This window comes from Mycteria americana, chromosome 1, assembly GCF_035582795.1.
Source record: "Mycteria americana isolate JAX WOST 10 ecotype Jacksonville Zoo and Gardens chromosome 1, USCA_MyAme_1.0, whole genome shotgun sequence".
In the NCBI taxonomy this organism is placed as follows: domain Eukaryota; kingdom Metazoa; phylum Chordata; class Aves; order Ciconiiformes; family Ciconiidae; genus Mycteria; species Mycteria americana.
The window spans coordinates 140,926,650-140,950,621 of NC_134365.1; the positions used below are offsets into that span (position 1 = coordinate 140,926,650).

Sequence of the window (23,972 nt, forward strand, 5' to 3'; positions counted from 1 at the left end):
ATGGGCCATAAAGCCATTTTTCCCACTTTCCAAGCCATCCTTACATCTCCCAGAATCAGGTGAAAACAGGTTTAATGGAGGCTTTCCACTTAAAGTATTCCCAACTTTAAAGCAGCTCTACTCCATCAGACAGTGCTCACGTAAGAAATGTCTGACATTTGAGTGGTGTTGACCTTAAATGAATGAGAACTGTGAGCAAGTCCATGCTTTTTTTTTCTTTTTTAATCAGTTCACTAGCTGGACCTAGCAATGATTTTATATTAGCTAGCCTTAATTACTGCTTTTGGCTTTATCTGGCTATTTCTACAACCTGTTTATCTCCATGCTAATGGACCACATGCTAAGAATGTTTTCACTTATACCACTGGAAAAATAATGTAAAAATTGTTTTAAACTCTCACAAAACAAATAGCTGGATGCAATGACTCTAATTGTAAAGGCAGTAGGAAATGTATACAGAAACTGCATTCAACTTTAAGCAGGTAAAGAAACAGTTAATTAGAAAATAATAATTTTAAAAATATATATTGTATTGTTTTTCCAAGACAAATGTTCCCTGGGGCTCTGTTTAAACAGGTGTATAAAGGACAATGGAGAAAAGGTTTTGAGACTAATAAAACAATGTCATATCGGGATACATGTTACTGAGAATGTCATTTTATGTCAGTATATTGGATGCTACAAACAGAGATGCCTTTTCTTTTTTATATAAAACAGAGATGTCTTCTAATTATCTACTTGTTCTGACCCAGTGTGAGAAAGAAACATGTATCAAATACACTTTTGCATCAGAGTTGGAAAATGTTTAAGACATGCTGGGTTTGGTTTTAGGGGTAGAGGGGAAAGCTGTTTTCCTGTCGCCAATATGGGAAAAAACATACATTGACTCTTAAGGGTGTCTGACACTCCCCTACACACCACATTTATTAAGCGGCTAAGAAAGCATGCCAAGAGGCTGCTCCTACAAAATGAATGACTAATTGGGTAGAAAATCACCATCAAACCCAACTAATAATTATCAGTACTGAAAGGAATAATTAATATTTCACCTCCACCTCAAGATTTGGAGCTTGCTCAAAAGGATGAAGAAACCAAGGTGGGTCTGCTAACGGTCTGTCACATGCCTGCTCTGATGCAGATGCAATGCTCTGATGTTAACAACTTGGATGGCGGAATAGTAAATGCATTTATGAATCTCTCGGTGATGTCAAACAGAGGGATTGTAGAATTTATAAGAAAAGGATCAGAACTTAAAATTATGTTAAAAAATGGGATGGATGTTTGAAATAAAAACATGAAATGCAAAAAGCTAAATATTACACAAGAAGAAGAATTCAAACTAAGATATGGGGAATGCTTGTTTGGTCAGTGCTGTAAAGGATCAGAACATGGGAGTGAAACAGCAATGCCATGTGATTTCAAGAAAGGCAATTGCATTTCTTTGGTGTTTTAACATGAGCTATATATGCTAACCATGGAAAATAACAACTCCCTTATCTCAACATTTATGAGGCCACCAGGGAAGAAATCAGCCAACTTAAGGAAGCACAGTTTCAAAAAGCTGTAGGGAAACAGAAAAAGATCTTTCAGCAAGGCAGGACACATGAGTAAAAGGTTGAGTGAATAGGAAGACCATCCTACAAGTTTAGCAGATTTGCTTATCTGTGTAAGTGAAGTTTAGAACTATTTGCCTGAATTTTTTTTTTTTTCATTCCCTGTTATGTACAAAAATGTGTTTAACTTCGGATAAACTCCAGCCTGGCTTGTGCATTTAGGAAAGCATTTAACTGGCACAGTCTAATTGAAAAGAAAGCAGTCATCAAAAACTTCAGAAATACACAGATGAACAAATCGATGGAAAAAACTGTAATCTCAGTGGAAGAGATTCTGAAAGGCAATTATAGAGGCCATCACAGCAGTTTCAAAGAGAGGTAGCAAATGATTTCTCAGTTTGAGAAAATGCTTATTTTCACTTTACAGCAAAAGAAGGCAATGATCATAATGTTTAAATACATACTTCAATGCACCTACCTTAAGAAACCATGGCATTGTTTCTCTCTTTTTGAGTGGCATTAACTTACCCTAAAGTATGTTACCAACTACTGTAGACAAATATTTCTGACAAAACTACACTAATACTATAAAAAGAGAAAAAATTCCTACCAATATAACCTGAAGGCCTATCACTTTTTGCTAATTCAGTAATAGCAGTTAAAATAAAAGCACTCTAAACTTAGATGCGCTTGTGTCAATATAAAGATGCTTTACATTCAAATTGCTATTTAGCTTCCCAGAGGAACAGGCTATACCAGTATAAAGCATTTTACATCAATATGTCCAGCCCATTCTTGAGATGCTTTCTCTTCCATTAGGTTGCAGTGCAAAAATGACAAAACTTCCCACTGCGGACAAGACCTTGGGTCCACCTCCGTCAACATTAAGACTACTGTTCATATAAGATGCTACCTAGTTTTAAAGGTGGACTAACAAACATGCATTCTTGACCAGATTTGCTCAAATAAACACCTCTTATCCATAGTCCAGCATGACAGCAAGATGCCTATACCTCTTAAATACTTTGATAGGCTTAAAAAAACACTTCACTTAACCCATTCAAAATGCTCACTGAAATGCCAGCCCACTGACTTCATAATAGCCAGGACATCAGCCCCAAGGCAGATTTATTTAAGTATATTTACATTTGAAAATACCTAAATGAAGTTAACATTTAATACACCTAAAGTTAACACAGTTAACACATGTAACCTATTTAAACAACTGCTACATTTATCTGACTGCAGCTACATCAGATGTCTCAGTTTAAAGCAAAAGGTGTAACAGAAACCTGCCTGGACCACTGTTACATAGCAACAAGGCATTGGTATTTGTTATCTTTTTATTAGGAAACTATTTTACTGATACAGATTCATCATGCACACATTACAGTGCCCACGCAGAAACAGAAGTCTTGAGCACACTGTCGTTTAAAAGCTGTGAGATGAAGTCTTTGGGGAAAAGTTTGATTTTTAGACAATGCTTTCTGTCTTGCACCAAAATTTAGCAATGGCAAATTTTTCAACTTTCCCCAAAGCAGCATTGGTGAGAAATGCATTAAATAAAAAAAAAAACCACAAACCCTCCTATTCTACTAAATCCCATAGCAATGAATGTAAATGTTATATCAATCTTCAATCGGCCTCTGCAACGTAACAGTTAAATAACAGTACACATAACATTACTTTCAACACTGCTTAAAACGGTCCAATTCTCAACCTCTGCTGATGTTGCTAATTAATTCCAAGACTCTATGTAACCTAAGATGCACATATTTCAACTTTTTAAAAATCCCACCTTTCACAGATACTTATGTATTTCTTATTAACACAACCATAATTATGTATGTGAACAAACACATTAACTCTATCGGCACTTCTTATGGAAAAATGAAGTCTTCACTTTCTCTTTTCAATCTTAAAAATTATTCCTCAAGTAACTTTAGTTTCCCGTATCATAAAGCTTTTAAGAAAAAAGGACCACTTACCAACAGTTCTTCTTGTTGCTGATGGTCAACTGAACAGATATACAGCTGCAGTGATTTTAATTTCAAGACACTTGAATGCACGGGGATTCGGAAAACTTCATTAAATATTAACGGAGTTTGGAATTCCAAAGCTCTAGAGCAGTAAGTGGTTGGTGTGCCTGACTCAAGTGGTGGCAAATAAACTCTCACATGACTGGGAACAGCAAAACAGACAAATAGTACAGCTGAGATAAAGAAAGCTATTCTGCATTTCTCAAAAATCAAGATAAGCAAAAACATCAGTGTAACTTCTACATTAATAATCTGCTCTGGAATCTCTTTGTTACAGGAATTTACTTTGTATTCTTAATACAGAGGAACTGCAAAGCTGATTTGGAAACCCTACCTTTTTCTAACTAAAACTAGGGTTTTTTTAACTTGGTGCTTAAGCAGAGTCACCAAGTGGCACTTGAGATGCCCTGGGTATCTGAGGCATCTACATGGGGCTAGCAAATATGATATAGGATCTATGGGAGAGCTACAGCCTTCCTAAGCAGCAGCAGCTGGAGGCCAGGTGCTATGCTATGATATTTCAAATGGAAACACATGCCTATGTTTAGGCGATTGAATTGCCCCATGTCACTGATCCATTTCTTCCTTCCACCCACTAAGCATACCTTCCCCCAAGCCCTTAAGAAACTCAGTACAAAAGGACAGCAAAAGAAGCCTACAATCATTGCATCCACCTGCCATCTTAAAAAATAAATTCAATTATCTGGTACCATCTCATTTGAGACTCCAAGCCAAAATCAACATCCACAACCATTTTAATCTGACAGAAGGCAGCAGAGCTACTTAGAGAAGTGTTTCTGTGTTCTCTCTGTCCTGACTACTTGTCCAGCCCCTGCAATATCCTATTTTTTTTGCCATACTTTCCCTTGTGCCAGCAGACAGCTTCATGCAACTGTGTTATGAAGCAGATTAGAAAACCTACCTGGGTTAAAATGCTAACCTAGCAAAAATAAAGCTTAAGGATTAAAAAAATCCAGCTCAGAGGCTCACTCAAGTTGACTCCATGGCTGCATGAACTCTTATGCCACCAGAGAGGGGTTGACCCTGACAGGCAAGTAAACGGTTAGAGGGCAACTAGAAGAGCTCACTATGGTGAAACTGCAGTGCTGCCATGTGGAGCATCAGTTAAACAGCTTTACATGCTGTAAAAAGAGAGTAATCCAACTCCTCCGTTCATGGAAGAATTCATTATACTCGCTAAAAGCTTTTTCTGGTTTTGGTAAGATAAACTTTTCTGACCAGTCAAACCAATTGATTTACCATGCAGCCATGCAATTGATTTATTCCAGCACAAGGGGTTAACAGAGAAGGATGGGGAACAGAACTGCCTTTTTGAGAGCTGCTTAGATGCCTGATTGCCTTGATGACAATGCCCAACAACCCCTCTGGAGTCTTTATTTTTTTTTACCTTGCTGACTCTACTTGACTTTCTTCAGATGACGCTTACTTATTTTTCTAATTACAAGGCAACATGGCTGAATACTACTCAATATCCACATTTTTTCCCTATAGCATGCCCTCGCACTCACACTGAAAACAAAGCAAAAGACTAACACTTATGCACTCACCAATATGAAGAATTTCCACTAGAGGTTTGCAGAGTTAGCAAGATCAAGTGTTCCCAACAAAGATCAACTCATTCAGTGAGATGTATGTCAATTTACCAACTCCCTCAGAATGACTTGTATTACAATACAACGTTACCACACCTCCATTTTCCACAGTTTTCAAACAACCTCTCCCAGTGATAAAGATCAACAATTTTCATGGGTCAAATTTCTTTAAAATATGTTAAGATACTTATCACTAGATAAGACTGTGTTTTATAGCAACATTGCCATTTTTTAAGAAACATTTATTAGAATAAACTAAGCAACTTTCTATATAATGCAATGTGGAATTTGAAAAAGTAGCCCAGGCCAACAGAGGTTAAAAAAATTCAATTGTTTGTACTAATTCTCAGCTAGTATTTGTGTTAAAATTATCTTCGAAAGGTGTGTCACAGATATTCAAGGAGAGTTGTAATGGCCACAAAAGCCTACAGATGTGCTTGTTTTTTATTTATTTATATTTTTTTGGTTAAGATAAAGGGCAAGGTATCTCTCACTGATAATATAGATGTTATAGTAGGAATTTGAGAAAATTACACTAAGCTTATTCTGGGATACATCACAGATAAGCTGTAGAGAAGTTGTACAGGAAACAGTATTTCTGGAATACTGCAAATAATGTAGACAGCTTTTGGGCCAGAAGGCATGGGGTGATGGAAGCATGACTTTGATGTTTTTGAACAAGCTTTCCTGTGCATAACAAACATGTAAGAACATGGGTCATTAGAGACTATGTTTGTTACCTGACCATTATGACAGAGGTTCTACAAAAGGGACACTCTGTGTCCATAAAATTAACCCTATCCTCATGTAATCTAAGACATACCACTTTCTCCAGAAATGGCTTCATTTCGCATGAAAGCAAACAAATTTATGGTATTTACAATTGTGGCACAAAACAAGCAATGATCAAACTTCAGGAGAAATTTAAGCTTACATTTTGCAGTTTTCTTTAACAACTAGACTAGTAAAGTTCTTCAGCTGTAATACATGGACTAACAGACATTCGCTTCCACTGTCATGCCTGGAAAATAAATTTCCTGTGTTAGTCACCAAGCATCAATACTTTGCTTAAGAGAGAAAGATGAAAGACTAAAAAGATTTTAAGAATGTAAAAGCCTTTTTGCTGTTAAACAAATCTCTTAAATCAGTTTGAATCAAAAGCAATTATAGATATCACACTCTGATAATAGAACATTATTAATAATATTAGCTGCAGTAATGAAGTTATCAGAACTAAGAGAATTAAACATTCAATTTGAAAAGAATAATATTCCCTACTGTGACTCTTGATAGTGAACAGGTTTTATAAAATACTCTCCTTGGTTTAAACAGTTATACCACGTGCATGCGTGTGTGTGTGCGCGCGTGCACGTATGTAACGCATCAGTTACATTAGACAAATCAGTCTGCATTATTTTCCTGGGTTAATGAAAATAAATAAAAAGTTCTACTCTTTCACATCAGCATGAATTTTGAAATGGAACTAACAGACCTTGTTGAGATTTGAAAACTCCCAATCTTGGGAATTACTTTTCCAAGGGGTAGAGACGATTCTGGAGGGCTCTCTAAGATATGACATCCTGCCCTGCACTGCTATAATCTGCCCTTCCCCATGCTACTCCCACTACTAACAACAGCATGCCCTAAGCACAGGACTTCAAAGCTGTATTTGGGAGCTGTATTCATATTTGTGTCTCTTCAGCTGTGACTTTCCTAAGGTAATCCTCCTTTATCCGGCAAAAAAAGTCACATCTCGCACACAGAGACATATCCTTATATCCATACACTCATTAATGGCCAAGACAATGAAAATGCTATACTGAAAGAAGTAACGAAGGCCCTTCTATCAGCCAGCATTGAAAGGACTCTGAATGAACCATGGTTAAGGCACATCCCCAGCAGAAAGTGGCATGTGATGACTAATCTGTACATCCACTAAACTTTGGCTTTCAATTCAGAAATGTCTTAAAACTATCCACTGCAGTTAAGTTTATTAAAAAGTTAAAAACCAAACCCAAGAAAACTAGTGAGCAATTCCTGCTGAGTTGACAGGGGGAAAGAGGAGTAACACTACTCACAGAAAACCAACATGTATTTGCGGTTCCTCACTACTGGCAGCATCACCATAAACAGGCTCTTCCAGATCTTCATTCCTGCATGAACAGAAAGTACTGTAAACTACATAGTGACCTAAACTGTTAAAACATGTTAAAACATAATGAAATTAACATTTATTTTGTGATTTATGAGCAATTGTTTTGGTACTACAGGAGGGACTGATAATACAGAAGAGATTAAGAAGGGATTATGGTTGGACTCTATGATCTTACAGTTGGACTCGATGATCTTAAGAGGTCTTTTCCAACCTAAATAATTCTATGATTCTGTAAGATATCTATTTAAAAACACACAGAACTAGTAATTCACAATTTTAAGAGACGAGTTTTTAGAATACCTCTTTCAAGATATTTAGGGTAGTTTAATATTTGGTCTGTCTTCCGTTACTCTTTAGCATCCTCAAAATCCTATCTTCTTCCCAGTTACTGTTTATTGTGTAAAATAACACATCTTTACCCATCCTTCAATCACTTGGTCAACCTACACATTTTTAGATTTTCAGCAGTTCATATATTTCTTCCTTGCAGTTATACTTTTATCACATGCTCCTCAGAATTCTAAGTCACACTCTCTACAATTTTATTTTGTTACAGATGGTCGAAAAAATTACTGATTTACGACTAATAAGCTGAGAAAACTACCTTTCAAGGGAGAAGTATATGGTGTTAAAATGTTAGAGACAATAGAGTGAAAGGGACTTAGCACCTGTGAAGATGACAGTGGAACTGGATGCAAAAAGTTTCTTTCCTTTAAAACATGCAACCTAATATTCTTATGTTCCTAAGAATTAGCAATTTTGAAAGCGTATTCAAAAATTCAAACTCATTCTTTCAGACCGTGTGGTAAAACAGGAATATTTCCAGCTTACTATGCATTTATACACCTGACCTTTTGCTTAAAGCTTCAAACACGCCACTGTCACTAGCCAGTGAATGATCTGAGAGACATGCTGAAACTCGCCTGGCTCTCCTCTCTGATCTTCTACCACTGTCTCCTCGCAGAGTTACAGCTGTCATGGAGAAAAAGCAAAGACAACATCAGCTCAAGGCAATCTCTTAAAAATTAAACAAGAAACATTTACTGTATCAAAACTAGTGGCAAAACAGTTGGCAGAAACACAGTTCATTGCTTTTTCATCTAACTTTAAGTTAAAAACCTAGAATACAATTGACTGGAGATTTTCTGTGGGAGAATTAAGGAAGGAAGTTTGTGGCTAATTTCTCTCTGACAAGACTAAGTATAAACCAACCACATTGTTATTAAATGCTCTTCTGGTAGAATAATCCCTTCTGGAGGAAGACTTACATTAATTCAACATATGTACACATGATATCCTAAACTTTTGAAGATTTACCTACTGAATATACAATAGGCTGAAAACAAACACAGAGACTAATTCTTTTAAGGAGTTATCTGATAACACAATGTGAGGTTTTGTTCTCATTTGTTTCTTAATACAAAGTCTCAAAGCATACTGTTTATACCATCGCATAACAGCAGCTTTTATTTACAGTCTGAGAGGCATTATCAAAAAGAACCAGCGCTTTCCAACTCACTCAGACCACTGTTTTTTTGAACTCTTGGTGAGTGACTTTGAAAACTGACTGGGGGAGGAGGAAGCAATATTCAACCCCCTCTTCCACTCTTCCCCGAATCACCAGCAACACCATAAATAGCAACTCAGCCATCACTTTCACATCGACAAAAATGATGTTATACATCAGGTTTTGCACAGGCAAGTAGGTATAGCAGCTACCAATCCTTTAAGGTGCGTGCACAAGTGGCAATGCTCAAGAATTGTATAGGTATGGTTTTGACACTTCAATGACAGCTCCTAACGAGGTTTTCTTCTTTTCCATCCTAGAGAGAACCATTAAACAGACTTGTGGAAGTGTAGTTTCTTCTCTGTGCAGTGAAGAACTTTTGCCAACTTTCCGCTCTTTTTCTTAAGGCTCAATGACTATCCTCAAAGCAGAAAAGCAATGGCAAAGAGGTGTCACTTCAGAGGTAGGGAAAGCATCTTATTTGTTTCTACCCATGCTCAGACACTTAGACAGCACTGAAGTATTCCCAGTTTTAGCAGACAGCATTTGGAGTGACAGTAGCCCTGTGCACATCACACTGGAGGCAAGCACCAGCTGGTTTAATGCTTACTACCCCTGACTGAGGATGAAGCATGCCTTACTCAAAGTAACAACTCGTTAAGCATCTCTGTTACATGTTATTTTAAGGCATCAAAAATAAAAGGCTGGTACCTAATCAGTATATTTCCTTCAGCAAGTGCCAGCCAACAGCCTGAGCTCCACCTGCAGAGCCCAGCTGAGGTACAGACAACTGAGCCACCCCTCTGCATGGGACCCATCTCACCTCCCACCCAAGCACCACCAGGACAGGACATCAGGACTTGAAGCTTGATTAAAAATCCCCCAAATTAATACAACCACGCCGCTGCGTTAACAGAAGCGTCTGGCTAAGGTTAGCTTTAACTCACTGTGGGACTGGCAGACAAGATGCACTGAGCCTGGCAGACCTGTGCCAGCCCGAGGTACGTTCCTTTTATCAGGGCACCAACAGCACAAAATCCCAAAAGATATTCCAAAAATCACAGGGTCTTGTTTGGAGCTAAAATTCTCTGGTTCTGTCCCAGAACGTCCCAAAATCCAAAAAAGACATCCCACAAACTGGACAGAGCCAGTTCACTGTCCTTTTGGATCCTTAAGTAGCCCTACGGACCTCCTCTCTAAATTCAATGAAGGATTTAGCCATCTTCAACTATGCAGCGAACTTAACCACTGACCAGGGACATCCCAATCTGCGTTTGCCTCTGTGCCTGGAGAAGGAACCACCCTCCCCCTCCACCCTCAATTACAGCATCCCATCCTTATTGTACATCACCCATTGCACAGTGTTACTCATTTCATCCTCACCACAAATGAGAGCCAAGTTCAGGTTAGCTCACAGAAAGCAAAGGAACTGTATTTGAACCACGGTCTCCTCCATATCACTTGTACAAAGTGGTGGGTTTGGTTTTTTTGGTTGGCTTTTTTTTTTTTTTTTAAAGAACTTTTAATTTGGTGAGCCCACCTCCGAGTTCTGTCACTGGTATTTATGCAGAATCAAAATTAGCACTCTGTAGAGACATTTTTTAATACGAAAGTTTCCCAATAATTTTACATCACTGGAAAGAGGCCGAACTTTAGAAAAGTATATAAATTTTGTATGAAAGTGCTTCTATAATTTCTGTACCAATTTCAACAAGTTACACTAGGATGACTTCTTTTTGTAAATAAGCCTTTGGCTCACCCCTCTATGTGAACACTTTGTATAGATGTAGCGGATGAAAGATCTCATGGGCCCTCTCCTTTGGAGGTTCATGTTCCCAATTTGTCCGGAAGGAAAAATTGGTCTGAAGCACCAATATAATGTCATGAAAAACAGACATGTTACAACAATGTTGTAACTTGACAATGATTTGCCCACTGCCTGAAGGCCCATGGTAGCATTCGATAACATCTGGACAATCCCAGCAAATTTGGGAGAGATGCAAACACCAAAACATGCCCTTGACTAGGAAAAAAAAAAGTCAGCAGAAAAAATTGGTCAAGGAGAAAGAAACATCAGGTTTTGGTTTAAACAGAACAAGGTTTTTAGCACAGGTTACAGACCTTCCAATGCTGGAAGCTAAAGAATTGTTTAAAAATAAAGTTTCTAAGATAGACAATTACCTTTCATTTTCTTACTTAAACAACAACATCAGTGAACAATATATATAAATTTCCCGAACTACTGGGTGCCAAAACTTGATAAAACTAAGATAGCTCTGATTAAAAGAATATTCTCACATGTCATTAGTTGAAAAAGTGAACTTCAAAGGAAATTTTGGTGTCCAAGATTTCATTAGCTAAAAAAATACATAAATAAATCTAAAGCATGTTTCACAAGCTTAGGAGACTACAAATACCGCATGTCAGCTCAAAATGCACTAACAAAATAGTCAAACACTCTCATAAAAACTAAATCAGAGACACAAACAGACCTTACCTACCATGATGCTGTCAGGCATTACTAAGATATAACAAAGCTGAAGCTCGCAGAACGCTTTTTCCAGGAATTTAACTACAGCCATGAATATATTGTTTAGTTGACATAGCAAAAAATTAAGTATGCCATAATGATTAAACAGATACAGCACAATATCAAACAAAACCAAATGTAGCAAAATCTCCTGTTTCTTCACATGCAACTCAAAAGAAAAAAAAAAAAAGAAAAAAACCCAAAAACAAAAAAACCCCAAAAACCAACCAACACTTCACACTGAAAAACACACTGGGAATTACAGGCAAAACCAGCACAATAAGTAATTTCAGGTTCACTTACAGTGAATTTTTCTGTTGTGCCGCATGAGAAACAAGACAAAATGAAAAGCACACAATGGTAAATAATCTTTTAGATCTATGACAGTATTTTGCAAACAAGAGATTATTTAGGCATTAAAGGAAACTTAGCACTTGAAAGATTATTTTAGGATAGAGAGGAAGAGATAGTGAAGATATTAAAGCCCAATATTTTATTAACATGTTTTCTCCCACTCCCAGCTTTATAAATTCGATGGATTTAACCTCTCAGGCATATTCCCTCCATTCACACATGCTAACGTATCTCACAGTATGTCCCTGAGACAGATGCAGAACAATAAAACAGCAGATCAGCAACTGAACTTCAAAACTGCAGCTCCTGAAGAACTCCTTGAACTTGCTCAAGTGCTGCTTCAGTGCAAAGCATGTGCAGCTTGTTCGGTGTTAACCCTCCTGGCCCCTAGAATTTGCAAAAATTACCTCATGTTTTGTCTAGTGAAGGAACAGGCAAAAGATTTGTCCAAGCTGAGACTTACTGGTTTTCCAGCATCACATTATACTACCAGACCATTGGGTGGCAGCAGCAAAGCACACTGCATAGTACCTTAGTGAAAACCAAAACCCCCCAACATCTGGGGGGTCCCAAACTCTGATATACGAACTTGATGCTCCATCAAATTCTTCAAGAAAAAGAGTACAAAACCAAAATAATTTTGAAACTTCCAACTGCTACTTGCAAACAACTGCATTACAATTGCAAACTCACCAGCTAGTGAGTGTGGAGCTCAAAGTAGTCATGACTACAGTCAAAAATCAGAAAGGTTAAACAAATTTTTCTTAAGCAATTTTTTTTAAATTCAAATATTTAAAAAAAAAAAAATCTTAAAAAAAGACAGCCTGGCTACCTTTTCACCATACATTCTTCCTCAAAAAGCAACACAAAGCACTCTTGTACCCAGAGAAAAGTTGTAACCCCTGGACTTAGGAGCTGGACACCACAGCAGTGACAGCAGGTAGTGCAGGCATGTTCTGCCAGAGGTTTTCAGAGAAATGTGAAATGTGTAGAAACGTGGCAGAGAAGGGAGAAAAGGAAAACCAATGCAGGAACTTGACCCTCATCCTATTGCTCCCTAGGCCCTCAGACCAGGCCTTCACTTCTAGGAAACACGTACGAGCTATAAATGAACTACTAACATAGTTTCACTTACCACAATGGGTGAAGACATGCTGTGGTCTGATCTGAGGTTTAAAGAAAGCCTCAGGAAGCCTCTTCATGGCACTAATTTAAGCACAAGCTTACATGCTGGTCTCTGGAATTCTGTTTATTTTGGTCTGAAAGCTGCAATATGGGCACTAGAAATGTTTACATCTAGTAAATGTAAATTCTGCAGCAGTATCTTCTGGCAATGCTAGCTGCATTAAGGAAAGTAGGTGAGTCTAGACCCAAATGCTGTTTGAGCAATACAGGCTTTTTAGCACAGTGGTGACATTTTCTCTTTAAAAATAAAAAGCTGAAAGCTTTTCCTTATATACTGTCAATGTTCTTTCTCATTATCACTTGACAAATAAGATTTTGGTAGGCTAATACGATACATTCTCTGGTTATATTTCACATTACTCCTGATGTCATAAGTTGAATGCAAAATTCTACGGAACTGCTAACACATAATTCTGGATATAGAAATGGGATGGGAATTACAATCTTTAATATTAAAAATATTCTCTAAAAGCCCTTCTCTACTGGTATGGTTTTATTAGAAACACGAGCAAGCCAACACACAAATACTCTTTTTCATTTTAACAGCAGTTCTTCATTCGATTGATTAAAACAGGGAAAGAAATTTCTCATGTGCCTGTATGCTCAGGTTTTTAAATTTGTTTGGTTTGTTTTTTAAAAAGGTTTCTGGTTCCTCTTTTGATCTCTCTAATTTATGTTTCTCAACTGTAGTGCCTAAGAAGCTTCCACCAATGCAAGCTAAAGCAAGTCCATCAACTTTACAGTCAAGGAGGAAAAGAAAACTCAACAGTATGTGTGCCATGGTAACTGCACACATCACTCCTCTGTGATCACAAGAGTACAGGTTCTCTGAGACAACCACTCAAGTGGATGTTTAACTTCTCACACACCCCCTACAAAAGACACTCCTTGGCTTACGAAGCACTCTATTCATGAGCACAGTGCACCATGCTACTGTGGCTTCTGCTCCATCGCAGAACTTAGACATGGGAACCTGGTCTGGGGTGTGCACAAATTCAGCATGGCATCAGCCAGCCTTCAAGCACTGTCGGAAGCATCACCTCATGCCTGGTTTTGTGTTTGGGGTTTTTGGGGGGTTTGTTTTGGTTTTGGTTATTTTTTCCCTTATCTCCCCTGGGTTTGTGTTGCTTTACATTATCAGAATAATGGCAACATGGGCACAATTGGGGGCCTCAGAAGTAACTAAACCATGCTTTTTTTTTTTTTACTAATTCCCAATCCAAGACCAAAATATTTACTCCTTTTATGCACTACGCTCCAAAGAAAGTCCATATTCCATTCCCTTTCTTCCACCCCATTCACCACTATTTTAAGATCTATTTACAAGGATTTCTCTACTTTTTCACCTCTTTGCCCTAAATCTAAAGTTTGGGGGGTTTTTTTGTTGGTTGGTTGGCTGTTTTTTTAACAGCTAACATCTACCATGTAATTTTTAACTGATGGAAGTAAAATAAGCCAAACTGAGGAACAATCTCTACTGTGCTAGTATGCTTAGGGCTGTGTGACATTTCCTATGATAATGTGACAAAATAATAATGTCCAGAAACTCACCTCCACCAGTTTGGACAGCAGTCAGCTGTGGTCCCATTTCTCGCAGCCCTTCATTGTCCACAGGGTAAGTGGATGTCTGAGATGAGCTCGTTCCTTGTGTATCATCGTCACCCAATGCTGTGGTCTGAGCCCTGAGCATTTCCAGGGCTCCTATGCTTGCCATCTCCTCAAAACCTTCCGACATCTGAGCTAAGGGAGAATCTCGAGACGCAGAGAGAAATGGGGTGTCCAGAGGCGAGCTTGGAGGGGACAACGATGACAAGGAGGACCGTGATGACAGGGATGCCAGGGACTGTGGGGTATCCAGAGACCTCCGCTGCTTATTGAAATTCGAGTGTCCAATGGGATCAGTGTATGGCACATCCTTTGTGAGAGACTCGAAAGGAATTATGTCAAAGCGTAAATGCTGCCCGTAGTCTGTAACGCCATCTGATTTGTCGTACTGCGGAAGGCCATAGATGTCCGTAAAGCTGACCGAGCTGAGGGAGCCTCTGCTGGAGGCCAAGGATCCTCGACTGGAAGCCAGGGATCCCCTGCTGCTGCCAGAGGACATTGTGAGGGTGCTAGCTGACAGACTACGGCAGACAAAGAAAGAGAAAACAAAAAAGGCCCTTTCAAATATAATCAGAAACACTGGTGCAGACATAAAAACGTCAATCCAGATTACACAAGCAATTTTACATGTATTCAGTACGGTGACACGGAGAGATGATTCGGCATTTTAAGGTCTAGCTTGTGGTTCTTGCCCTGGTCTCAAGCACAACCATGACTGGAACAGCGCAAGTGACAACCAAATCAGGACCAAGTGCCTGAAGACAAATGGTCCAACAGGACGAGCCTACTCTTTCCTCCAACATGTAAGGAGCCATAATTTGGCAGAAAAGAGGCCAGAGCAGGATCTGGATCAGTGGACTCAATGTAAAGCCAGGAAGGGTAGACTACCATGATCCAGCTTGAATTTATGTTAACGATGGGTCATAAACATATCAGGGAGAAGTGTGAAGGGATTTGGAAAGTCCTAACAAACTGCTTTGTAAGCCTCACCCTCACAGTGCAAAATCAAAAAGACTTTAGGATGAATCCCATTCCAGTTCCTCTTACCACTCTCACACTTCGGGAGAGAAGAATGTAAGTGACAGCGAGAGATGAAGTGAGACACAGCAGGAACTGAGCTTTTGATATTGGCGTGGTGTTGAGCTGAGGAATCCCCAAGAGCTGCATCTAAAAAGGCAGCTGCAAGTGTGAATATGCAAAACATTCCGGGCTTCTGTGTGGGTCTTAGCACATTCGTGTATTTAAATGGCAAAATTTTGTTATCTCACCAGGGATCAAAAACCCCTCCTTTGGAGAAGGTATCAGAATATTAAAACCTCAGAGAAATTAAAAGAATGTTATCTTCGTATTAATACAACTGTAACAATATTACAATGTGTTTTAAGTATGTATCTTCTTTTCAGAAAATAAGATAACATATAAAATTCCCAAATACACATAATAATCTAGCCCAAATAGCCATCACTAATACTATTTATAAAACTCCATCCAAATCATCACATTCCATAGACCAAACTGTATAAATTTAGTAAAAAATTAACTTACTTAGCACACATACATGAAAGTATTAAAAGGTAAACTTTATAGATTATTAATATCCTCTGCTGCTGTTAAACTTCAAAACGTCTTGGTTTTACATAACTCACCTTTTTAACTGGGAGTGTAAATACGAGGTTAAACGTGTAGCTTCTTCTAGCTGCATAAGCAAACAATTTCTCTTTTCCTGTAACAGTATCCTATAATTAAACAGATACATATTACTATTTTTCTTCATTACAGTAGTGCTCAAGAAGTGCTAGGAGCTTTCCACGTACAGAAAAATATAATTGCATTGCAGTTTGGAATATAAAAAGACGTTTCACTGTTTAATGAAAAGTTTTAATTTACGCAGCTCATATGCAGCAATGGTAATTCCAGCAAGAACGCAAGAACCAAGACTCCAGCAGAATTCCCAGACAAGAAGAGTAAGTGAGGCACAATGTAAGAGTCCTAATGTTGACAATACATTACACCAATTAGCAAAGTCATAAAAAGTCCTAGGTAAAAACATCAGACTCTACAAGATTTTTTCTTCTTTTGCATCAACCTGACTGTGCCAGTAAAATACAGAGAACTATTATGACTTTTGCCACCCTGGCAGGAAAAAAATATTGCAAATAGCACTATTATGCAAGCTAATTAGTGTCAAATTTCAAAGATAAAAAGAAAATGTTTGGAGGACCTCTGTTAAGCAGTAACCATAAAACTCAGTTTTAAGCTCTAATTCTAGATATTTCAAGTACATTTATATATCATTATATTTAAGCAGGTGATACAGCATTTTGAATACTAAGCTATGACAAAAATGTCTCGCTGCGACTTATTTTTTGCCCACTCTAATAACAAGCAGCTGAATTACTCAGTGCCACTGCCACCACACAAATAGAATGTACCTATAATGCTGTCAGTCTCACAGACCTATAAGGTATCTTAAATTCTGTATTTTGAGATCATTAAAACTTCGAAGAATAGATTTTATCCATTGATATCACATTTATTCTCTTCCTGAATCCAGAATTGTAAGTATTCCTGGTGTTTTGTTTTTCCAAGCCCAATCACTGAACTTCAAAATAAAATCAGTGTGGTAATCTGTTTTGTGTTGTACATTTGTATGTCCAGGAAAGTTACTGCTCCAGCCCTACATTCACAAGTTGGCTGGAAATTGGGATTCTGACAGACAGTTTGGAGAAAGCAGATCAAACTTATTTGAGTGCTTCAGATCTTCCTCAACTGCAAAGACAGCTGTTAGAATTCAACATGTTAATGGGTAGGATTTAAAAAAAAAAAAAAAAAAAAAAAAAAATCAACAAAAAGTGAGTCCTTCTGGATAAAACAAAATGGCAGCATTAGTTTCAATAAATTTTGGATGGTTAAGATATGAAAAAACTATGTCTTTGTTAGCAGTAAAAACCTAAATCTCTCAACTTCTTTGGCCTCCAACTTCATCAATTCATATGCTGGCAAGGGGCTGTAGCGCTACGCTCCAGCAACCCCACCGCCCTCTGGGGAGGCTCCCTTCATTGCAACCACACAGCAGAAGCTGCACACCCCAGCGCATGCAACGCTGAAGCTTTTCTCCCGTTTCTGTGGTCCCCAGACCAGGTTAACCAAGTGGTGCAAGGAAGGCTGCAGCTCAGCTATGTACACTTAACATGTTGAAGGCACTGCATGCAGGAACCAAAAGAAAAAGACAAATGGATGCAAGAAACTTAACTGATTCAAAAGGTCGCAAGGGAAAGAAAAGCTATCCACACCATCTACTTTAAAAAACAAACTTAGGAACCTACACTCCACAGTCATCAATGCTGTAAGGTAGATACCTGCATTAAAGGGCAAGAGATGCCTCCAACTAAGGCTGCCAGCTGATCTTAAAAAAATAAACCCCCCTAACAAAACAACAAACAACAACAAAAAACCCCACCTCTGTCATACAGATTTTAAGTTAGTTCTGATCTGCGCATAACTCAGTGCCTTTAAAACTCAGTAACAGAACAGAACTGGTAATTATTTAAAGTGGAAACTTCTTTGTATTTCACTATTAGGAGAAAGTGGAAATAGAAAAGCAGAACTAGAAATGGTTTTGGTTATTCCTGAATCTAAAACAAACAAATAAATCAGGGCCACTAATAGTTAAGCTTTCCTCCAATTTGTTATACAAAAATAGAGTGCCCTTCAATATTATTCTAACTTCTACTCAACTTTTTGCTAGCATTTGAAATATCAAGTATCACATTGGAACGCTGGTTTCCACAGCATGAACTACATGGAAAAATAGCTTGGCCTTCTTGCCAACATAGTATACACTACCTAGCATGAGAACCCAAAAACAACAAATAAAACTTACTACACTGCAGTGTAAAGTGAACTCCCTTTTCTGTCAGTTTAAGCTGGAAAGCCAATCTAACAATATTGCAAAAACTGCAAAATATGTAACATTGAACTGCAGGTTGGCTGTGAATTTTCTATTTATTGCCTGAATTTACTGTCTGAAGTAAGCCTTTTCAAAGGAACTGAAGTTCTCAAAATTTGTATATGGAAGGCACTTCTAAGTATTTTAAAAGTGTCTTAATTACGTAAATATTAACCTTTACACAGATCACATTAAAGCTGGTTCATGTAGTTTTCCTCAAGTGTCAATCCTGGGGTTTTACCACTACTTAAGAGAACCAAGTCTGGGAAACAAGAACAAGTACTTTCTCGCTTTCACTGGAAGCAGACTATGCTAACAAGAGGTTAAGAGGTTTTGTCCATTTCTTTGGCTACAGGAAAACCTGGACAACTTTGAAATAAACACAGTGTTTCCATTAATATGTTTTGGGGGTTGTTTGTTTTTACATATAACTTGATATTTAATTTGAGTTTTCAAGAATGACTCTGTTTACTATGTTTGGAACGTCAGAGTTGGGATGTGCTCCCACTGCTGAGATTGCAAATTAAGAGGAAAAATTGTATACAAAAGGCAGTAAAAACTTAATCATTTAACTTCCCTGTTATAAGGCAGAAACCAAATATAGGAAAGGATCTTTGTTCTGAGGCTTTTGGAGATTTCAAGTAGAGAGATATTACAGATATTCAGGTCTCTATTATCAGACAGTATCACTCAGACTTTTTCCAAGCATCTTTTGTGACCCTATTCTGATCTCTTCTTCCTATTCAGACTTTTTAGACGAATGAAAGGAGAACTAACTAGTTGACATCACTCTAACTTTCATTCAGAAAATTTCAAGACAGACAGAATTAAATAATGGCATTCAGGAGCAGTCTCTTCCTTTTTTGAAAGCAAATTACTCTAGTAACATTTTTTGCTTCTTAAACACAGTGAAATTCCCTACTCTTCTTTTTGAAACTACCCATATGGATCTTACAGTAGATAAGAAAACGATTTAAGTTCCCAAACCTTTCAGTGGCCCCATGAGCAGATGTTGCTCGAGCCCGTTGAATTTCATCCTCCAAGCGTCTTTTTTCTTCCTCCAAACGTGCAATGTCTTCTGGGGATCGTCTCTGCCGACTGATGAGCTGCAACTCCTGAAGAAGAGCCTCCTTCTCTTTGATGAGCTGAAGACGGTCCCTGTCCGCTTCAGCCATTCCTGGCCAAGATTCATTGTCTAGCAAGGCCAGCTGCTGTTGTATATTCGAAACTCTTTAGAAGAGGATAAATATATTTCAAAATGCAGAAGAGACAAAGATGAAGACAATTACGAGGAAAAATACCAAAAGGTGAAGCCTGGTGACTTCTGTAACTTTTTTCTTCTAAATTTCAAAACAAGAAAATTTAGGGGAGTTTGGAAGTATTATTTGCTTCTGGGTTTTGGGGTGGTTTTTTGTTTGTTTTGTGTATTTTTAAAACACTAAAGAACTGCAAGTGCTCCTAAGTGTGTAGCTGTATAAGAACTACAGTGCATTTATTTATCACATGGATGGTATCTGTCTTCACAGAGTTCTCATTTTGTAATAAATCAATTCATATTTTAGAGCTCTTGAGTTTGCTGCCTGTACAGCTGATGCAGTTGAACATCCTTTCATTTCTCATTCTTCCACTATCAGATCTTAACTTTGGATTTCAAAAGTGTAGTGAGAAGTTGAAGGGGATGAAGGGGACATGCTTATCTAGAGACAATAGGTCCATGTATTCATGTCCCACCTAGCAGAGGAATGGTTCAAGGGGATGAAAATATTAGGCAGTCCTGACCAACAACAAAATTTCAAGAATAAATAAGCTGTCAGTAAACAAAAACATAGGTCTGGAAAAAAGGTTTACTGGTTACAAAATACAGGTCGCTTTAGATAGATCCATCATCAAAACAAGAAATTAAATAAGCTAACTTGATTTTTTTTGTAGTAGTAGGCTTTATAGTCAAAAGTAGTCTCCTATATCCCAATATGCTGAGCCACTACACGAAACAACAGTTGTAAGAATAATTCCACAGTTGACATTTTAAGAAAATGTTCTGCTAAAACCGAATTTTGAACTCTTATAAATATTACAAAGAACCCTAAAGCTAGAAATATCACAAATGTTTCTTTTGGCAAAATCAAAAGGTATATAAGCATAAAAGGGAGAACACTCTTTTACTGCTAGGTATTCATGCTTGTTTTACAATGGGCAATTTAGACACTTTAGAATGTTACAGTTAAAATGAAAAGTAAATAAGAGAAAATCTAGCTTTCTCATTTTTGAACATTTGAAACTAAAGAACTTTAAAACAGTTGTCCAGTTGTACACCTCAGTTTCATCTCCGCTTTGAAATGGTAGCATTTGAAGTACAGCGCACCGTAAAAGATTATCACCCTTTAAATAAACAAATAAATAAAAGCACATTTAAAGCCAGCCATAGAAGCGGGATATGCGTTCATTCTTTGATAAGTTAGAGTAATCTTTTTTCCAAAATATCTGGTAAGAAAGAAAATATAATAACAAACAAAGCAAGGTAAAAGCACGTAACAAGCAAACAGAGGATCCACAGTGTGATAACATGTGTTTAAGAATAAAAGGCATAGACGTGACAAAGGTAAGGTTTTCCCCATCTAAAAACAAAACCTCATGCAATGTTTATTTCATACTGACATCTGGAAAGTATTTGGCCATCTTATTATCAGGGGAAGGGAAATAAAGTATCAATACAAGTCATTTCGCAATGACTGCATTCATATATGAATAGGAATTTTACTGTGATTTTTGTCAAATAGATTCCTCCCCCCCACCCCCAGATTTCATTTGCAGCAAGTAAAGAACTTGGGTATTATGTCACATTTTAGTCTAAAGGAGAATACTTTATCAAGCCCTTCAATACTATTTCCTCCACCTTGCATTAATAACCAACTTCCTGCCAATAGCTACTGAAAGCACCATTGTGAATCGATACGTATAGTCTACATATTTCATGCCTCAGCTATTGTGCATGAATTCCAGATGCAGCTTCCTGAACACCTCTCCCCATCGACCAAAAGTCAGGGCCAGGAAGAGCGAGCAGAGTCAGGACCCCTCCTCTCCCCTACCCAAGCTGCTACGCTGTTAAAGATTCAGTAAACACTCCTGAAGGCGGATACAGCTTGATTTTCAAGTGTTCAGTGCCAAATGAAACAAATAGGCACTCAATGTCCTTTCAGCAGAATTACAGAATTCACGTACAATTAGGTTATCATAGCTTGGCACATGAGTGTGAATCAGATGAGCCCTGGCAATGTATTTGAGTGACCACGTTCATAAGCACTTACACAGCTTGCGGATGAAAGAAGATTAGATGTGTCTGGTGAAGTCTCTGGGTTGTTTTATAAGAAAGCTGAAGGAATGACCTTCTCCTTCATTTTAATGCTCACAATTGTTTTGCTAGCTATTTTTCTAATGCAGCGTTAGCTGGCTAAGAAGCTGACTGTAGGAGTAAATAAATGCTAATGTAGGCAACAAGAAGGAGAGAAGTACCAGCAGACAAGAAGGGAAGCTGGGATCCCCCCTTTCAGTGCTAGTTCACCACTGAATCCACTCAGCTGTAGAGTAAAACACCACCCTCAATACAAGAGGTTTTCATTTAGGCTCTTGAGCTTGCTGAGAGCACATAACTCCCTTTGTGTATGACATTCCAGTTTAAAGTTTGTTTTTTCCCCTCAATTTTTGTTATGATGATGCTTTGAAAGTAGGAAGTTGTCATCCAGTAACTTAATTATACTGTAATTAAAGGGAAAAGTACTGCTGTGGACAAGGTTTGTATCACTGAAGAGTTCCAAAATCTGATTAGGTATTTAACTTGAATTCCCTTGACAATCTTAGCATTTCAGCTAGCTCTTGTCTCTACGTTTTCCCCTTAAGCAAAGAAAAAGCACTTGCAAATTATTACATAATGCAGGAATCTCTTGGGAGCAGAACTTCAGCACCAATAAGCCAGTTTTCTGCAACCTGTATTTCCTGCAAATGAACCAAAGTTTTTGGGGAATTTTATTGCTTGCTTTCCACTGAGGACTCCCTCTGTACGGTAAGTTGTTCCAAAAGGCTACCAGTGATGAACTTTTTGAAATTTATCTCCTTAGCTAGGAAAGATCCTGAAGGCTTTTATGGTCTCACTCATTCAAACCTAAGAAAAATATCTGAGGAGTCATGTTCAGTTCTGCTAAAAACATAATAAAAAATCCTCTTAAGCATGTTCCATAATTGCAATTTGTGGTCTCCCAACACAAGCTTTTCTTCCCAAACACAATAAATGCATAAGCAAGCCATTTCACTGTGCTTGTCCATTCCAGATTTTATACCTATACTACACCAGCCATTCTCACTGCTGGTATGTTACAAAAAAGTGGCTAGTTTGTGTTTTCAGACTCGGTGCATATATTCACCTACCTTAAACACCCACTTAAATAAATCAATGACCTGACATAGATTGCAAATTAAAGGAAAAAAAAATATTTAGGATCCTTTATGAAGCTTGTAACACATTTTTCCTTCCTACTGGGTATTTTTTAAGATACTACTTCTTCAGTGTAGCCACTGTAAAAGAGTACTTTTATCTGGCCTAATGCCAGATACTGAGGTCCCTACTGATATAGCAATTTAACATATTCCTGGGGAAAAAACAGTTAATTTTCAACCATCAACATTCCAGGCATTTTGCCCATTCCCATCCTTGCATAACAAGTGCTGAGGAGCTTACATTCCAGGCTCGAGTAGGTGGTATCAAATGACTGGTTTCCTAGGTAGGCAGACCAACTTGCTGCTTATTTCAGTATTTAAAAATTTCAAATGGAGATGAATATAACAGCTCCTGCTAAGCAGAAAAGCAGGAGGGGCACAGATGGAATGACATAGGTTTAACCTGGTGATCTTAAGTAAACACTGATTCAAAATGGCAAACTTGCCCTGAAATGGCCATATTAATGTAGCTAGAATGATGCCTAGCCCAAGATGATAATGTAGACACAGCATGAGGGTGGAGATCAGTACAGCCAGTGGTTTATTACACAAACTACATCATGGGGACAAAAAAGCATGTGTTTTCAGAATTTACAGTATGTCTGAATCGTTATATACCTACACAGACCCTCCTAGACAAAACAGGGCAACCCTTCTGTCATCGGAAGTATCTGGGGAACCAAAAAGATTTTTTTAGTCTCTAGGACCTCATTTTCAAGACTGCTATCTGAATCCAGCACTAATGAAATTATACTGCTGAGCTCGAGAACATTTCAGTTTAGAAGAGGTTATTTATTAAAATATAGCATGAGAAGTGAGATTAAAGTAAAAATCACTTCTTTGTGAGATGAAAGAGTCTGATTTACAATTAACCCCATGTTTAGACCATTACTCAGATTATGAACTAAACAGGTGTCTTGGGGAGGGAAATACTCTGAAGCAATGCAAAGGTCCTAACTCATGCTCATAAAAGGGACAAATTATGGGTATCCTA

The 23,972-nt window shown here is 37.9% G+C and overlaps 1 protein-coding gene across 6 annotated transcripts in view; it reads right to left on the reverse strand.

Moving 5' to 3' along the window:
- The window catches only part of WWC3 (WWC family member 3), a 104,358-nt gene that overhangs the window by 11,386 nt on the left and 69,000 nt on the right, over positions 1-23,972 (reverse strand). For 5 of the 6 annotated variants that reach the window (XR_012778568.1, XM_075522503.1, XM_075522522.1 and 2 more), the window contains exons 9-15: positions 19,478-19,720; positions 16,188-16,277; positions 14,488-15,062; positions 8,212-8,332; positions 7,284-7,358; positions 6,140-6,226; positions 3,542-3,734 (exon numbers count right to left, since the gene is read on the reverse strand). Coding sequence is in view for 5 of the 6 variants with exons in the window: in XM_075522503.1 (XP_075378618.1) it covers positions 3,542-3,734; positions 6,140-6,226; positions 7,284-7,358; positions 8,212-8,332; positions 14,488-15,062; positions 16,188-16,277; positions 19,478-19,720 (1,384 nt within the window). In the remaining variant the exon portion in view is untranslated. The remainder of the gene's footprint in view (positions 1-3,541; positions 3,735-6,139; positions 6,227-7,283; positions 7,359-8,211; positions 8,333-14,487; positions 15,063-16,187; positions 16,278-19,477; positions 19,721-23,972) is intronic. The other variant, XM_075522541.1, reaches the window with a different exon arrangement.